Source organism: Gracilinanus agilis, chromosome 3, assembly GCF_016433145.1.
Source record: "Gracilinanus agilis isolate LMUSP501 chromosome 3, AgileGrace, whole genome shotgun sequence".
Classification (NCBI taxonomy): domain Eukaryota; kingdom Metazoa; phylum Chordata; class Mammalia; order Didelphimorphia; family Didelphidae; genus Gracilinanus; species Gracilinanus agilis.
The window spans coordinates 578,912,276-578,928,148 of record NC_058132.1 but is presented as its reverse complement, the minus strand read 5'-3'; the positions used below and the strand labels follow the sequence as shown (position 1 = coordinate 578,928,148).

The 15,873-nt window shown below is 33.8% G+C and overlaps 1 protein-coding gene across 1 annotated transcript in view; it reads right to left on the bottom strand.

Annotated features, from left to right (window-relative positions):
- Window positions 1-15,873, bottom strand: part of DIAPH3 (diaphanous related formin 3) — a 423,660-nt gene that overhangs the window by 274,755 nt on the left and 133,032 nt on the right. The window contains exons 14-16 of the mRNA XM_044670603.1: window positions 13,949-14,053; window positions 10,852-11,148; window positions 7,489-7,603 (exon numbers count right to left, since the gene is read on the bottom strand). Of these exons, the coding sequence (XP_044526538.1) occupies window positions 7,489-7,603; window positions 10,852-11,148; window positions 13,949-14,053 (517 nt within the window). The remainder of the gene's footprint in view (window positions 1-7,488; window positions 7,604-10,851; window positions 11,149-13,948; window positions 14,054-15,873) is intronic.

Genomic DNA, 15,873 nt, shown 5'->3' with positions numbered 1-15,873 from the left:
AAGTGTCTTGATCTGAATCAGTAGCCATATTCTACTGCCTCTAACACTACCAATACTCTAATATTCATTCCCATTGCATCCACTTTATTTCAGGCACTAGTTACTGCTTGGATGAACTACGGAAATTAACCTGGAAACTATTCTCAGTACTTTAAGGAATTATCCACTCAGAGCAATATGACCATGCAAGATTCATATAGTTAAATGAGATGCCAGAGCAGAATTTATTTTCCCTCAGGCAAACTCAAAATGGGAAGAGTAGAGATTGTGATTTCGGACAACAGTAAAAAGATATGCTTAAAAGAGAGAAGCCAAAAACCTTTCCTATGCTTAAAGACATCATAAAAAATGAAAAAGTAACTATATATAAGTCTAAGTATATAAGTCTAAGTTGCAGAAAAAATAATCACATAATAAGGATTTTTTAACATGTAAACTAGAAGAAATTATAAAGTTAAACAGAATATTTTGAAAGTCAAGTATCTCTGGAGATTACAAATGTGAATAGAAAAGAATAAACATATTCACAGCTATATATGGCACTGTTTTAGTGACTACCCTCCTGTGACAGAACATTAAAAAAATTTCCTACACAAATGTAAAAAAGAAATTATTAAATGAATCCTTTTCTGATTACAATGCAATAGCAATTAAAAACAAAGCATAAACAAACAAAAAAAAAGGATTGGAACAGAAATGGAGATTAAATAATTTAATGCAAAAGAACTGATGGATCAAAAAACAAATCAAAGGGAAAAAAATTTCTTTAAATAAAGAAAATGACAAGAATAAGACATCAAAATATTTGAGATGTAGTCAAAACAGAATTTAGTGGGAAACTTCTATTTATAAATGCTTTCATCAATAAAAAAGAAAGAACAGAAAATTGAATTTGGAAAATGCCTGGCATGGGTTGCAGAAAACATTTAATAAATATGTGTTGAGTATCTAATATAAAAACAATTCGATGAGTATCAATTTCTAAAGATTTGAAGCAAAAGCCAAAAATTTTAAAGTGATTTCTTAACCATAAAAATTTTATGCATATAGCAATGATTATCATTCATTCATTCAACAAGCTTCTCAATGAATACTTTAAGCATCATTAATTCATTAATAATCAAAAATTCAAATTAAAACCACTTTAATGTAGCACTTCACACCCATCAAATTAGAGGAAATAACTAAAAGTGACAATATCCAATACTGATGAGATTAGAGGGAAACAAATAAATTGCTGTAGTTGAAAATTGGTCAAATTTTTTTTGGAGAATGTTAGAAATGTACTGCAAGAAGCACCACAAAAAAATCCTTTGATACAATAATTTTTACAATACAAATATGTTCTAAGGACATTAACAAAAGAAGGAAAAAAGTAGTATCCCTTCAGGTAAGCAATATATGTAACTGCGGAGTACATGAAACAATCTACATATCACATAATAAGGAAAATACATATATTACAGTAAATGAGATGGATGACCACTATGATTTCAAGGACATATGAGGTTTCCTCAGTTGATAAATGGAAAAATTTCAAATTTTCCCCAAAGCAAAAAAAACTCACATTCAGCAACCACCAATGTCTATTCTATTCTATTAATTTTTCTGCAAGATAAAAACATACTTATTTAACAAAAACAACTAAACATTGTTTGGTGCATTCCCTAAGTTTTTTCAGAGAGGAACACTTTGAAGTTTAAACTTCACTAGCATAACTTACCAGGATTACAACTAATATACCAAGAGTATAGACAGTGGAGCATGATTTTAGTGGAGAAATAAATAAATTATAAGGAAGTCTGCAAGGCTAAGTAGAAATATTTTTTTAAATCAGAAAGACAATATAATGCTAAGCAAAATGATTTGGATTAAAATTATAACTGGCCTAAAGACCAAATTATCTCTGATATATATATTTTCTCTAACTGATAATTGGATGAGTTTTTCGAAAAAAGCAAATTATAAAGAATGTAACTTATTCATTTACCCATTACAAAAAAAAAAAAACTAGATCAAGCATATCAAAAAAATTCTCAAATTTGAGCATTAAAACTAAAGTTTCATTGACTTGAGTTGTTAAATGATTCATTTAGGATTAAAACCACAGCTGGGTTAAAGGCATGCTAATAAGTTTCCTTTTGAGCTTCATTAATTAAGGAAGTAATCAGAGTTTTTAAAAAAGTAGGGGAAAGAGTAGCTACATGGAACTAAAAATGTAAATATCTTTTATAAACTAATGTTGCTTACCAAAAAACTAATCAATTCTCTATCACAGAATTTGAAATTTAAGCATATTTGACATGTAAATACCTATTTACTAGTATATTTTAATTGTTATATATTTTTTTCTATGATTACTTGAAGAATGTAAATCATTTTATTCAAGGAAAATAATTCTCTATAATCAAAAAATAAAATCAACTTTCACCAAATTCTTTTTTTCCTTAGCTAAACTGGGCAATTTCTTCTTATTTTCAAAGACCAAAAGACATAATTTATATTATATTCAGGACTGCCTAATGGCTACTATTAGCTATTAAAAACTTTGAATTAATCTTTTGTTCAGAAAAATATCTACATGAGCTTTCTGTTCTAGCATTGCAGAATGTAAAGTTACAGCAGTATCGTCAGAAATGTGAAAATAGGGAGCAGCTGAGTAAGTCAGTGAATTGAGAGCCAGGCCTAGAGACGGGAGGTCCTAGGTTCAAATTTGACCTCAGACACTTCCCAGCTATGTGACCCTGGGCAAGTCACTTAACCCCCATTGCCTAGCCCCTTACCACTCTTCTGTCTTGGAGCCAATACGCAGCCAAGACGGAAGGTAAGGGTTTAAAAAAAAAAAAATGTGAAAATGGATAGAACAGTTAAAAGAGCAAACTGATAGTAGTACTATCCATGCACTAAGTCACAATTAGGCCAAAGTGAATGCTAAATTATACATTTCTTTCCTAATCATTTTGTATTATAGTTTGCAGAGCAATTAGAGGGCATTCTGGACAGATCAGATATACAAAAGTTATTTGGTTGCCTCTTTGACATGGGTGGCATTAATTAACTTATGGAAAAAATAGGTTAAATTTGGGATTGCTGTGTTTTGAACTACTCATCTAATGGATAAAGTAAAAAGAATTCACTATTATTATTCATCCATTTTCAACTGCGTCTGACTCTTTGTGACCTCTTTTTGGGATTTTCTTGACAAAGATATTAGAATAGTTTCCTATTTCCTTCTCAAATTCATTTTAAAGATGAGAAAACCGAGGCAAACAGGGTTAAGTGACTTGCCTAGGGTCATACAGATTTGAATTTTTGAGTCTTGTAGCACCAAGTTTGGCACCCTATTCGCTGCCATCACTGGACTGCTCTAATCACATTAGTTTCAGCCTTAAAAGTTATGGAAGCTATGTGTATCCACTTTTAGTTAGAGGGTTTTAGCCCCATTTCCAAAGGAAATAAATGCCTTTGATTTTTATGTGTATATTTGTGTATTTTTTTTCAGGCTCATAGGAAGACAAAAAAAAAAGTTTCATTAAATAGTATATTCCGATTATTCACAGCTCATAACTTGGCTATGCTTTATATCTTATCCATCACCTAATATAATCATCTTTACATAATATATGAGTAGGATTGAATAAACCTGAAGATGGTCCCAGATTACATAACCTCATTCTAATTGTTTTATGAATTTGCATTCATTACTTGATAATAATTCTCCAATTCAGTGGTGCCTTGATAAAGGAGCCCCTTAAGTCATGAAAAATTTGAGATACAAGCAGTCACAATTAGTATTTTATGCTTTAAGTCACAAGCAGATATTTTAATCACGAGCTTCTGCCAAGGAGGCTGTCTTCAGTGTTTATCAGGCCATGCAAGCATCTGTATTGAATTGTTTTTGCTTTCTTCTTTATTTTTGTCTTTATTATCAGTCTTTTTGGTAAATTTCTTAACTTTTAACCATGGGTCCTGATGACAGAGGAATTGAAGATTACAGCAGAAGCAACATGCAGAGGTTTTGCAGGAAATTAGTGGAGAGGAGCCTGAGGTAGATGAAGTAATCAGTACAAGAGATTAAGGAAAGGTTGAGGATTTGGGAAAAAATTAAACAGTTTATTGAAAAGATACACCCAGAAAAAGTTGCAACAGGTCCTGTATTGGAGCTGTGTAATGACACATTTCACACATTATCAAAATGTTCTAAAAGGGAGGAAGAAATAAATTTCCATGGAAAGGTTTTTGTTGAAATGGCCTCTAACACTCAGACCCCGCTGGTGGAGTTGTGAATTAATCCAACCATTTTGGAGGGCAATTTGGAATTATGCACAAAGGGATTTAAAAGACTTCATGCTGTTTGATCCAGCCATACCACAGCTGGATTTGTACCCCAAAGAGATAATAAAGAAGAAGATTTTTGCAAAAATATTTATAGCTGTGCTCTTTGTGGTGGCAAAAAATTGGAAAATGAGGGGGTGTCTATCGATTGGGGAATGGCTGAACAAATTGTGATATCTGATGGTTATGGAATACTATCGTGCTGAAAGGAATTATGAACTGGATTGATAAAAGGAATGTGAACTGGAAAGACCTCCAAGAACTGATGCAGAGTAAAAGAAGCAGAACCAGGAGAACATTGTATGCAGAGCCAGATACATTGTGTAACAATTGAATGTAAAAGACTTTTCTACTAGTAGCAATGCAATGATCCAGGACAATCTATAGAAATTTAGGAGAAAGAATGCTATCCACATGCAGAAAAAGAATTGTGGGAGCAGATATGCATTAGAAAAAAAATACGATTGACCAAGTAATGCAATAAGAATGTGATTAGGGTTTTGATGTCAAAGAATCACTCTAATGCAAATATGAATAACATGGAAATAGGTTTTGAACAATGATACATGTATAACCCAGAGGAACTACTTGTCGGCTTTGGGAGGGGAGGCAGAAAGTAGGGGGGTTGGAGGGAATCATGAATCATGGAACCATGGAAAAATATTCTAAATAAAAATTTAAAAGAGGGGAGGGGAAGAGAAAAGAGGGGAAAAGAGGGGAGAGAGAAAAGAAAAGAGAGGAGAGAGAAAAGAATGAAAAATGAAATGACCTCTAAGTGAAAGCAAGGAAAGCGTGGCAAAAAAGCCAAAATTCAATGAAGAAAATGATGATAACAAGTAAAGAAAAAAATAGCAATTAAATTTAGCAATAAAATTACATATCATAAGTAATGTGTAAGGTCAATTTTGCATTTAAATGTAGCATTATGTGTGTAGAGTAAATTATATTAAGCACACAAAATGAAAACTTCTGTCAGCATCTTCCCCTGACCTTGAAGGTAAATAACATTTCATAAGTAAGTTTATTTCTTTATATCCTTTCTTATTATCCATAAATATATTTGTTATTTGTAAAGTACATTTTCTTATTTAAAAGCATATTTTAAAAAAAGTCTGTGTTTTGGGGGGGCCAGAACAGATTAATTGCATTTACTTTCATTTAAATGGGGAAATTTTATTTGACACACGAGCTAATTGAGTTGGCCATGGAATAAATTAAACTTGTGTGTCAAGGTACCACTTTAATTTGAAATGGTTGTTCAAGTTGAATTCAAGTTGTTGAGTTTAAGGAGACCCTACAAAGTAATCTATCAACTCTCATTTTTTAGGAATAACTGGTACATCATCATTACATTCATACTCCAAAGAAATCAAAAAGAAGAAAAAAAGGAGGGGCTTAAATGCACAAGAAAATCTTTATAAGCAGCCCTTTTCAGAGTCACTAAAAACAAGGGTGCCCCTGTATTGAGAAATCCTAAACCAATTGTGGTATATGAATGTAAATTAGTATTATTCTGTCATAAGAAATAGTTTTATGTGAAACTGGGAAGATTTCTGCAAACTGATACAAAATGACAGAAAATGATTTATACTCTAACTAACAATGACATTATAAAGAAAAGCTGTTTTGAGAGACTCTAGAACTCTGATCAATGCAATGATTATCGAGAATGATGAACATGAAACACTCCTGCCACAGAGGTGAATGACTTAAAATGCAAAGTGAATCATATATTTTTACATGTGGTTGGTCAATGTGGGAATTCACTTCCCTCTATTATGAATGTTTGTTATTTTTCTTCTGTTAATATTCAACAGGAGGGTTGGTTTAGTGAGAGAAATAATAAAAACCAATAAAAATAAATGGCTATCTTTTTAAAACAAAAAAAATTTAATTACTAATTTAGGGAATTACAAACAGAAATTATGAATAGTCCTGATAAGTTGAATATCTTCTTTTGAATAGGTCTTTTCATCATCCCATGAGTCACCATAGCTGGTAGGGTCCCTTTTCCTCTTGCCCACCTCTTTCCTGGGCTAGGAGATCCCAGAACTAATGCAAAAAAAGCCAGGAGGTAAAAAAGACCTACAATCCTTTACTCTCTGCCTTCCTTGTTCCACATTCCTAGAACCCCCTAGGGTGAGTCAGATGGCAAATTGACTGCCACTTAGGCACCCTCCCTCATGTCCAACCTGCATGCCTACTCACATACTTTTTTGAAATGAGTCTATTACTGTAGCTGAGGCAGAGAACCATTCTGCTCTTCCACTAAGCAACTGAAACTCCAGTCCTGACATATGACCTACATATAGAGACTAAGACCCCTGGACCTTGCCATTTATCCCACTGGAAATCTTGATGATTTCCTGAACTTTCCATTCACAGTACAGCTCAACTTTTAAGTGTTTTCTACCTCTTAGTCCAACAAGAATTTGAACCTCTTGAGAAGAAGGATATTCTTACTTTTTCCCCCTTCTATTTGTACATCCAGTAAATAGAACAAGGTTTTGCATTGTCCTTAAATCAGTGCTTAAGTAAACATTTAATAAATGCTTTTTCTTTCAGTCAGTCATTCAGTCATTTTTCATACTAAATTCTTTATTACAGTGACCCAAAATCTGCCTTCCCATAATTTAAATTTATCATACTTCTTTTTTGGAGCTACACAAAATAACCCTTTTAATTAACTGCTACTAAATGATAGCTACCAATGACATTTTAGAGTTGTACATAACCATGACAATAAATATACTAAATAAACAGGATACTGTTTTGATCATTGTAAAAGAGAAACATTTGTGCCCTGATGATAAATACTTTGTCAAAATATATTAGTTTTTTAAAATCTGGTTTGCATCAGCTGAATGGTCTTTAGATAATGAAGCCAAATAATAATAAACACAAATAAGCATAAAGTCTCATATTTTTCATTTATCTCACTTATATTTACAGTCTTCATTTTTGTCCTGAAATGCATTAGATGAAGTTGCTCCTTTTAAATGTGGTTCTGCATAAACTCTACATAACAGTATCAAAAAGAAATCTTGTAGAAAATGAATCAAATAATGCTTCCAAGAAGATAAGTTTAAAAAAGAAAACTAGCATTTAAAAAGTTAAACTTCTAAGGGACTTTAAAAATTTGTTTTAACTTGCCTTTTCTTTGACAGCAAAATGTATTTTCAAGTTTACAGAGCAAGTCTGTGTTCTCATACTTGTTCTCATTTGCTTTTAACCAGAAACAGTTTTCAGTCATTTCATGAGGTCTTATCTGAAATCAAAAGCAAAGATGTTTATAAACATTAAAAAAAATGTTAAGAAATCTATTAATATTTCACTGTATGCCAAGAGAAAGAGACCCATTACCTGGAAAAATAACTGAATGGCAAGACTAAAAAAAACCTTGGGTACATATATCTACCACACAGCTTAACCCTCCCTCCTCAACACTTCCTTCTCCTCATCCTATTTATTTCTCATTTGCCCTCAAAAGCTATCTTTTCTCCAGGTTCATTTTATTTAATTACATGTGTAATATTTTATGTGTGTATCTTGTACACACATAGATATGTGTACATACATAATATAGTGAAATATTACATTGTGGGGGATTTAAGTGTAACTCATCTTCAACAAGAAAAGCCTTTGACACAATGAGGCAATGAGACTGACATTTTAAGTAGAAAACTCTAAAATCTGGGACTAGGAAATATGCTTTATCATAAGGATCCTATTCTTTCTCTCTGGCTTCCTTTTGTTCTGCTGCCCCAAACACAAGCACAAGTACTCACCTGGGATATACTCAACTAACATGATACATGTTGTTTCAGAAGCTGGCAAAAAGAGTCAAAAGCACAGCAAAGAAAGCAATAAGGGCTTAACTTGACCATTGAAAAGTTAACAATTCCTACCATAAAGTTAGCCATTAGGATATGTATATGCAGAGATGTTTCTGATACAAATTTCTTTTCCTATTAAATTCTAATTATCTTTTTAAAACATCACCATAATACAGTGTAATACAAAGTAAATTTGAAAAACACTATACTGATAGGATTTTTGGCTCTTAGGTTCCTAGTCTACCATTGCACTGGTTAAATGATCAACTCTGGGCTTTAGTTTCTTCAACTGTAAAATTATGAGGCCAAACTACATGATCTCAAAGGTCACATCCAGCTCCAGAAATCTAAGATTCCAAGATTTAAGTGCTAACTTGGGGGAGTGGGGGGTGGAGAAGGGAAGAAGAAGAGTTGGTTATGACAAATGTCTATTGTCAAAGAAAAATTTCAATCTTAAAAATGCTTTAGTTAGCAGTCATCAAAACAATATGGTACTGGCTAAGAGATAGAGAGGAGGATGAATGGAATAGACTTGGGGGTAATGACATCAGCAAGACAGTGTATGATAAACGCAAAGAGCCCAACTTTTGGGACATGAATCCACTATTTGACAAAAACTGCTGGGAAATTTGGAAAACAATATGGGAGAGATTAGGTCTAGATCAACATCTCACACCCTACACCAAGATAAATTCAGAATGGGTGAACGACTTGAATATAAAGAGGGAAACCATAAACAAGTTAAGTGAACACAGAATAGTTTACTTGTCAGATCTGTGGGAAAGGAAAGACTTTAAAACCAAGCAAGAGTTAGAGAAAATCTCTAATAATTAGAGAAATGCAAATCAAAACAACTCTGAGGTATCACCTCACACCTAGCAGATTGGCTAAAATGAAAGAAGGGGAGAGTAATGAATGTTGGAGGGGATGTGGCAAAATTGGGACATTAATGCATTGCTGGTGGAGCTATGAACTGATCCAGCCATTCTGGCTGGCAATTTGGAATCACGCTCAAAGGGCTATAAAAGAATGCCTGCCCTTTGATCCAGCCATACCATTGCTGGGTTTGTACCCCAAAGAGATCATAGATAAACAGACTTGTATAGCTGCGCTTTTTGTGGTGGCAACAAATTGGAAAAGGAGGGGATGTCCTTCAATTGGGGAATGGCTGAACAAACTGTGGTATATGCGGGTGATGGAATACTATTGTGATAAAAGGAATAATAAACTGGAGGAGTTCCAGGCGAACTGGAGAGACCTCCGGGAACAGATGCAGAGCGAAAGGAGCAGAGCCAGAAGAACAATGTACACAGAGACTGATATACTGTGGTAAAATTGAATGTAATGGACCTCTGTACCAGCAGCAATACAATGACCCAGGACAGCTCTGAGGGATTTATGGTAAAGATGCTACCCACATTCAGAGGAAGGACTGCAGGAGAGGAAACATATAAGAAAAACAACTGCTTGAACGCATGGGTCGGGGTGGACATGATTGAGGGTGTGGACTCGAAACTACCACACCAATGCAACTACCAACAATTTGGAAATTGGTCTTGATCAAGAACACATGACAAAACTAGTGGAAATGTGCATTGGCCATGGGTGGGGGGAGTGCGGGGGGCGAAGGGGAAAGGAGGAGCATGAATCATGTAACCATGTTAAAAATGAATATTAATAAATGTTTGAAAAAAAATGCTTCAGTTAAGTGACTAGATCTAGTTTGAATATCAATATATCAAATTTCTCTTCAGCATAACCTTTTTATTGAGTACAAAACTAATGCTGTAATGAAGATCTCCAATACCCCATGATGTATCCCCACATAATTCAATGGTTTTTCTTTTAATTTTTGTTAGGAATACCAACACTGAAAAACTTCTACAAGCATCTCTGCTTTAGAGATAACAGAAGGATTTAACAGAAGGTTCATAGAAGGATTTAAAACAACCTCTGAAAGCCAATGTATTCACCTAATCTTAAAGCCATTACAGTATTGAAATAAATGTCATCATAAAATGATTCTCAATATAAAATTATCTTAGAGTTATTGGTTTTCAGTTTATTCTCCATTTTTCAGAATTGCCATATGACCATACTTCAAATATTTAAAGAAAATTATCATGTGGCCTTCTAAATCTTTTTTTCAGATGATACATCTATCTAGATATTTCAACTAGTTTCTATACTATATGATGAGTAGAGCTCTCATACCATCCTAGTAATCTTCCTTTGGAACAAATATTGTTCATAAGGATCAATCAATTAATAAACATTTATTAAGAGCCTATTAAGTACTAACATTGTCATCTAGAAATAAATATAATATTTTGCAGGAGAACTGATGAGGGCAAGATTATCATTTACCTTGTTTGGGGGACTTTGTTACTACTAAGGAAATCTATCACATAGCAGCCCTTTGGGGGGGGGGGGGGGGGAGGGGAAGGAGGCAGAGTAGAAGGAAAAATGGGAGAGTTTCCCTATCACATTGACTCATATTGTACTTTCCCAGAACTTTTTCCCATGACCTGCTGAATACCTGCATTTCCCTATAGAAGACTGAAATAATGTAATGGAAAAAATAGAGTTTGATAACAGAATCTATAATCAACTCGTGTTTTTAGCTACGTGTCTTTAAGGTATACATAAAAAAAATACTCCCTACTTGTGAATATTTTACCTTTAACCAATTCAGTCTTTTCATCGTGGTTTCAGGTTTGAATTCTTTTTTTGGTTTCAACCCAAATGGCAGTGTTAGTGGAGGAGGAGATCGGTGTGCTCCAAGAAATCCTGGTGGAAGTGGTGGAGGCAGAGGAGCACCAAAAGCCATTGGCATTCCTGGAAGTGGGGGTGGAGGTGGTGGTGGTGGTGGTGGTGGCGGAGGTACACCTCCACCCAGTTGAGGTGATTGCTGATCAGTTACCTCTCCTATTGATTGTGTTAAAGAGGTTTTTGAACCAGGTGGTAAGGCACCAAACTATGGAAAGATAAATGCAAATATATAAGCTTGTATTACTTTATGAAAATGAAAATTCACAATTGTCACAATGATTATTTAAGGAAAGAAAATTTCAAGTTATATTACTTTTACTAAAATTGACAACAATTATTTATTCAAGATTTATATGAAAAAATAAATATATAGGAGTGGGTTACTCAGTGGATTGAGAGCCTAGACCTAGGCCTCAGACATTTCCTACCTGTGTAACCCTGAGCAAATTATTTAACTCCCACTGCCTACCCCTTACTGTTCTTCTGCCTTGGAAATAATACATATATTGATTCTAAGAAGGTAAGACAGACAGATGGGTGGATGGATGGATGGATAGACAGACAGACAGACAGACAGACAGACAGACAGACAGATAGATAGATAGATAGATAGATAGATAGATAGATAGATAGATAGATATAGATAGATAGATTTTGCTAATGTGGTAAAAGCATTTCCTCTAACAGAATATGCATATTTTTCTATTAGAACAAAGATTATTTACTTTTTTGTGTCAAGAACATCTTTGGAGGCCTGGTAAAGCCTATCTTCCCTTTCACAAGTCTGTTTGTTTTCTTAATGTATAAAATAAAATCTTATAGGATTACAGAGGAACTCAATGATCCTGAAATATAGTTACCAAAATAGTTAACAACTAGTCATTAGAGCAAGAGTTACCAAGTTTGTTAAAATTAATTCTTATCCTTATCTAAATCTTATCCTTACCTAAAATCATTGTTTCTTTAATACATTTATGTATAATTATTAAATCAAACAATGAACAATTTTCAACAAATGTATTATATTTACAGTGCAAGCAATACCCAGTTTAAAAAATATATATTTTGTTTTTCTGGAGGTCATCTGGAATATGAAATCTATAGGAACTTTACCTGATTCCAGAGGGGGAAAAAAGCCAATATGCCTATAAAATGCCATAAACATAGAATATTAATAGTGTTATCTATACTTAATCACTATATACAGCATCATTTAAATTGGAAAATGCTTTTAGATTTTCCAACCTAGAATCCCAATAATAATTGTCCTGCTACCTAAGTAAAAGGAGTAGAGTCAGAAGGAATAGAGATGAGCCTTCTTTGGTAGAAAGAAAAGATGCAATTGAGGCAATGAGTAGCAGATGATATAAGAATATGGGTATAAGTTCAACTGCTGCATAACAAATAAATATCTATCCAGATCAAAAGTCTATCTATCCAGGCCTAGAGATGGGAGGTCATAGGTTCAAATCTGGCCTCAGCTTCCCTGCTATGTGACCCTGGGCAAGTCACTTGACCCCCATTGCCTAGCCCTTACAACCTCTTCTGCCTTGAACCAATACACAGTATTCATTCCAAGATGGAAGAAAGTAAGGTTTTAAAAAATTAAAGTAAAAAAAATAAAGTAAAATATATAACACTAAGAACAAAATTTTTATAAACCAAGAAAGATTCTTATTAACAAAAGCAGAACTTAAAAAAAACAGATGGAAACTAAAATGGTAATACTTTAAATAAAAATCACATTGAAACAAAAAATGTATCAAATATTAAAATATGCTTTTGTAAGATTTTGTTCTAACCATTCACAATAAATTTAATAAGTGGATGAAAAATGTTTCTTGTCCAAATGTTATGCATCTTCTCTCCACCCATACACAGGCAAAAATACAAAAGATATATAGATTTCTGAATAAGTATATTCACGTACATATTACATTTTAGGCAAAAGAACAGCAAGTAGGCTGATATAACTGGATCACAGAGCACTTAAAGGAGAGTAAGGGATATTAAACTTAGAAAGGTAGGAAGGGATCAGGTGAAGAAGCTCAAAAAGTAATATTTGATCCTAGAGGTAAAAGGGAGCCACAGGAATCCATCGCATAAGTGGTGGTATTGTCAAAACTGCTGAATAGAATACAGACTGGAGGAAGGAGAGTGTTGAGGAAGGCTATTGCAATATTCTAAGAAAGAGGCGACAAATGCTTTCCTAGGTAGGCAGTTATGTGAGGAGAAAGAAGGGGACATATATCAAAGGTGCTGGGAAGTTAGAAAAGATAAGAGCTGATAATATGTAGGATGAAGAAAAATGAGTTGAGAGTGACACTGAAACTGCACATCTAAATGACTAAGAGAATGATTGCAAACCTCTACAATTAAAGACAAGTTGAGAAAAAGGTAGACTTTTGGAGGAAAAATGGTGACATCCTGCTGTGAACATACTGAGCTTGACATATTTTCAGGACATCCAAGTCTAAGTGTCCAAGAGCAGTTACTAACTGGTAGGCTATCTATTGCCACTGAAGAAACTGATCTGAAAGAAGAACAAAGCATGCCATTCTTCATTTTATTTCCTCCATAAATTTTCCTCTACTATAAGTGATATGTAACTTCTTTCACAACATGACTAACATGGAATTATGTACTTGGACTCTGAGAGTCCAAGTAACTCAAAAGACAGAAAAGTCACATTGTAGACATTCACCAGGTTAGTAGTGATATAAAAATGGAATTAAATTCATATCCAAGACCACGTATACAACAAGAGCAAGAATAGGAATGGAATAGCATTCATACAATGTGGACTTCCCTGAAATATTAAGACACATATTAAGGCATCTAGTGAATTGGATGAATGCTTTATGAAAGATTTTGGAAACAAAGAAGAATTACATGGTATGAAAAAGATGTGGAAAAGGTATTATATCTCCACTGGGAAATAGAAAAACTACTCTTATAAAATCAGATCTGTCCATTCTGCTAACTCATGCACATTTGTTTTTTACCTGGGATTTAAAAGCCTGTAATTCTGCTTGTAGCTCAGTGATCTTCTCTTCTTTTTTCTGTAATTGGGACTGAGTTTCTTGGTAAACTGTAAATTCTTTTTCAAACTGAAAAGAAAAATAGACTTGAAATAGATACCCTTCATATACACAGATAATGAAAATGGCATGTTAACAGCAGGACAGATTCTCTTGTGAATTGTCTTCTAATAGTGGCAATCACTGTGTTCCCTCATCAACCCTTTTCCCAAGTAATCTTAGCAAACAACAGCATTCACACTGCATTCTGGCATTGACTAAGGTAAAGATACAAACTGAATTTTTTCCTCTATATAAAGGTGACAACTAATACAGATAAATTTATAAACCTGATCCTTTTCATAAAAACGAAAATGTAGAAAATTTTAAAGTAAATGCTACTATATATAAAAGAATAGCTTGTGTTAATTTTTTTTTTGCTGAATTTCCAGCATCATCATCTTTAATCTAAACTAGGGGTTCTTAGCCCGTTTTGTATCGTAGAATAGCTCTGGCACACTGGGGAAGCCCAGGGAATTCTCAAAATAATTTATTTTAAATTCATAAAAAAAAAATATATATATAGGATTACAAAGGAAATTAATTATCTTGAAATACAGCCAGGGGGCAGCTGGGTAGCTCAGTGGATTGAGAACCAGGCCTAGATGGGAGGTCCTAGGTTCAAGTCTGGTCTCAAACACTTCCTAGCTGTGTGACCCTGGGCAAGTCACTTAACCCCCATTGCCTACCCTTAACCCTTACCACTCTTCTGCCTTGGAGCCAATACACATTATTGACTCCCAAGACAGAAGGTAAGGGCTTAAAAAAAGAAAAAAAAAAAAAAGAAAAGAAATACAGTTGTTAAAGCACTTAAAAAAAAGAAAAAAAGAAATACATAGATCTAAGCTAGAGAATCCATAGAATTTTAAATTTTATTTTAAAGATATTTTTTAAAGTTTTATTTTAAAGATACATTTAAAAATGGAAAAAGTATATAGAATACTACTATGGTATGTGTAAATCTGCTTTTTACCTATGGAAATCTGGTTGCTAAAAGGAACCGAAAAAGAATCCTCATACAAGGAAAATGGATAACCATCAATGTGAGAAGAAATACAGCTCCACAAATAAAATATTGGAAAAAAATACAGACTCTTCTATATAAACATGGTCTTCTCTTCCGTATAAACATGGAGGGGGCCTCCATTCTGTGCAGAGCAATGAATTAAGTAACAACTGCAGGGGAACTGTGGTTTGTCAACTCATTTGCATGTGACTGTTTTTAGAGCTTTATAGTTTAAAACTACAAAGCTGAAAATCAAATAACTGTTTGGAAAGTATAAGAGCGTTGTAGAATATCCAATAAGAGTTGCTTGGAGGAAGAGCTAACAAAAGGATCACATCACTGCTTATGAGGAATTAGAAGATGGCAATATTATGTGAAAAGCTAGACAAAAAAGGAAGCCAGAGAGTGGGCAATGTGCAGACGTAATCACAGGAAGGTGGGTATGAAACATAAGAAAAAGCTGCCTCCAGTTTATTGGTTTAGACTCAGCTAATTAGAAGAAAAACTATATTGCTATGATTGGCTGAAAAAAAGGCTGGCTCACCAGAGACAACTTTTTGGTGGAGTAGACATATAGAGTAGAAACCTGCTCCTGTGTATAGAAATCTGTGTATGTTGGTGTCTAATTCAATTTGTACCTGGTGAGGAAAGAAATCTCTCAGGGGCTCTTGGCTACCCTTTACTGCCTTCTGTGGTTAGAGAGGAAGAAAAAATGGGAAAAGACAGGCTAAGCCCCTTATTTTTTCTTCAACCCATACTTTTTGGATAAAATACTCTGCTTTAGTAGAAGCTAACAGAAGAAAACAAACTCCAATTAAATGAACAGATGATTTGAGCTTGTCTG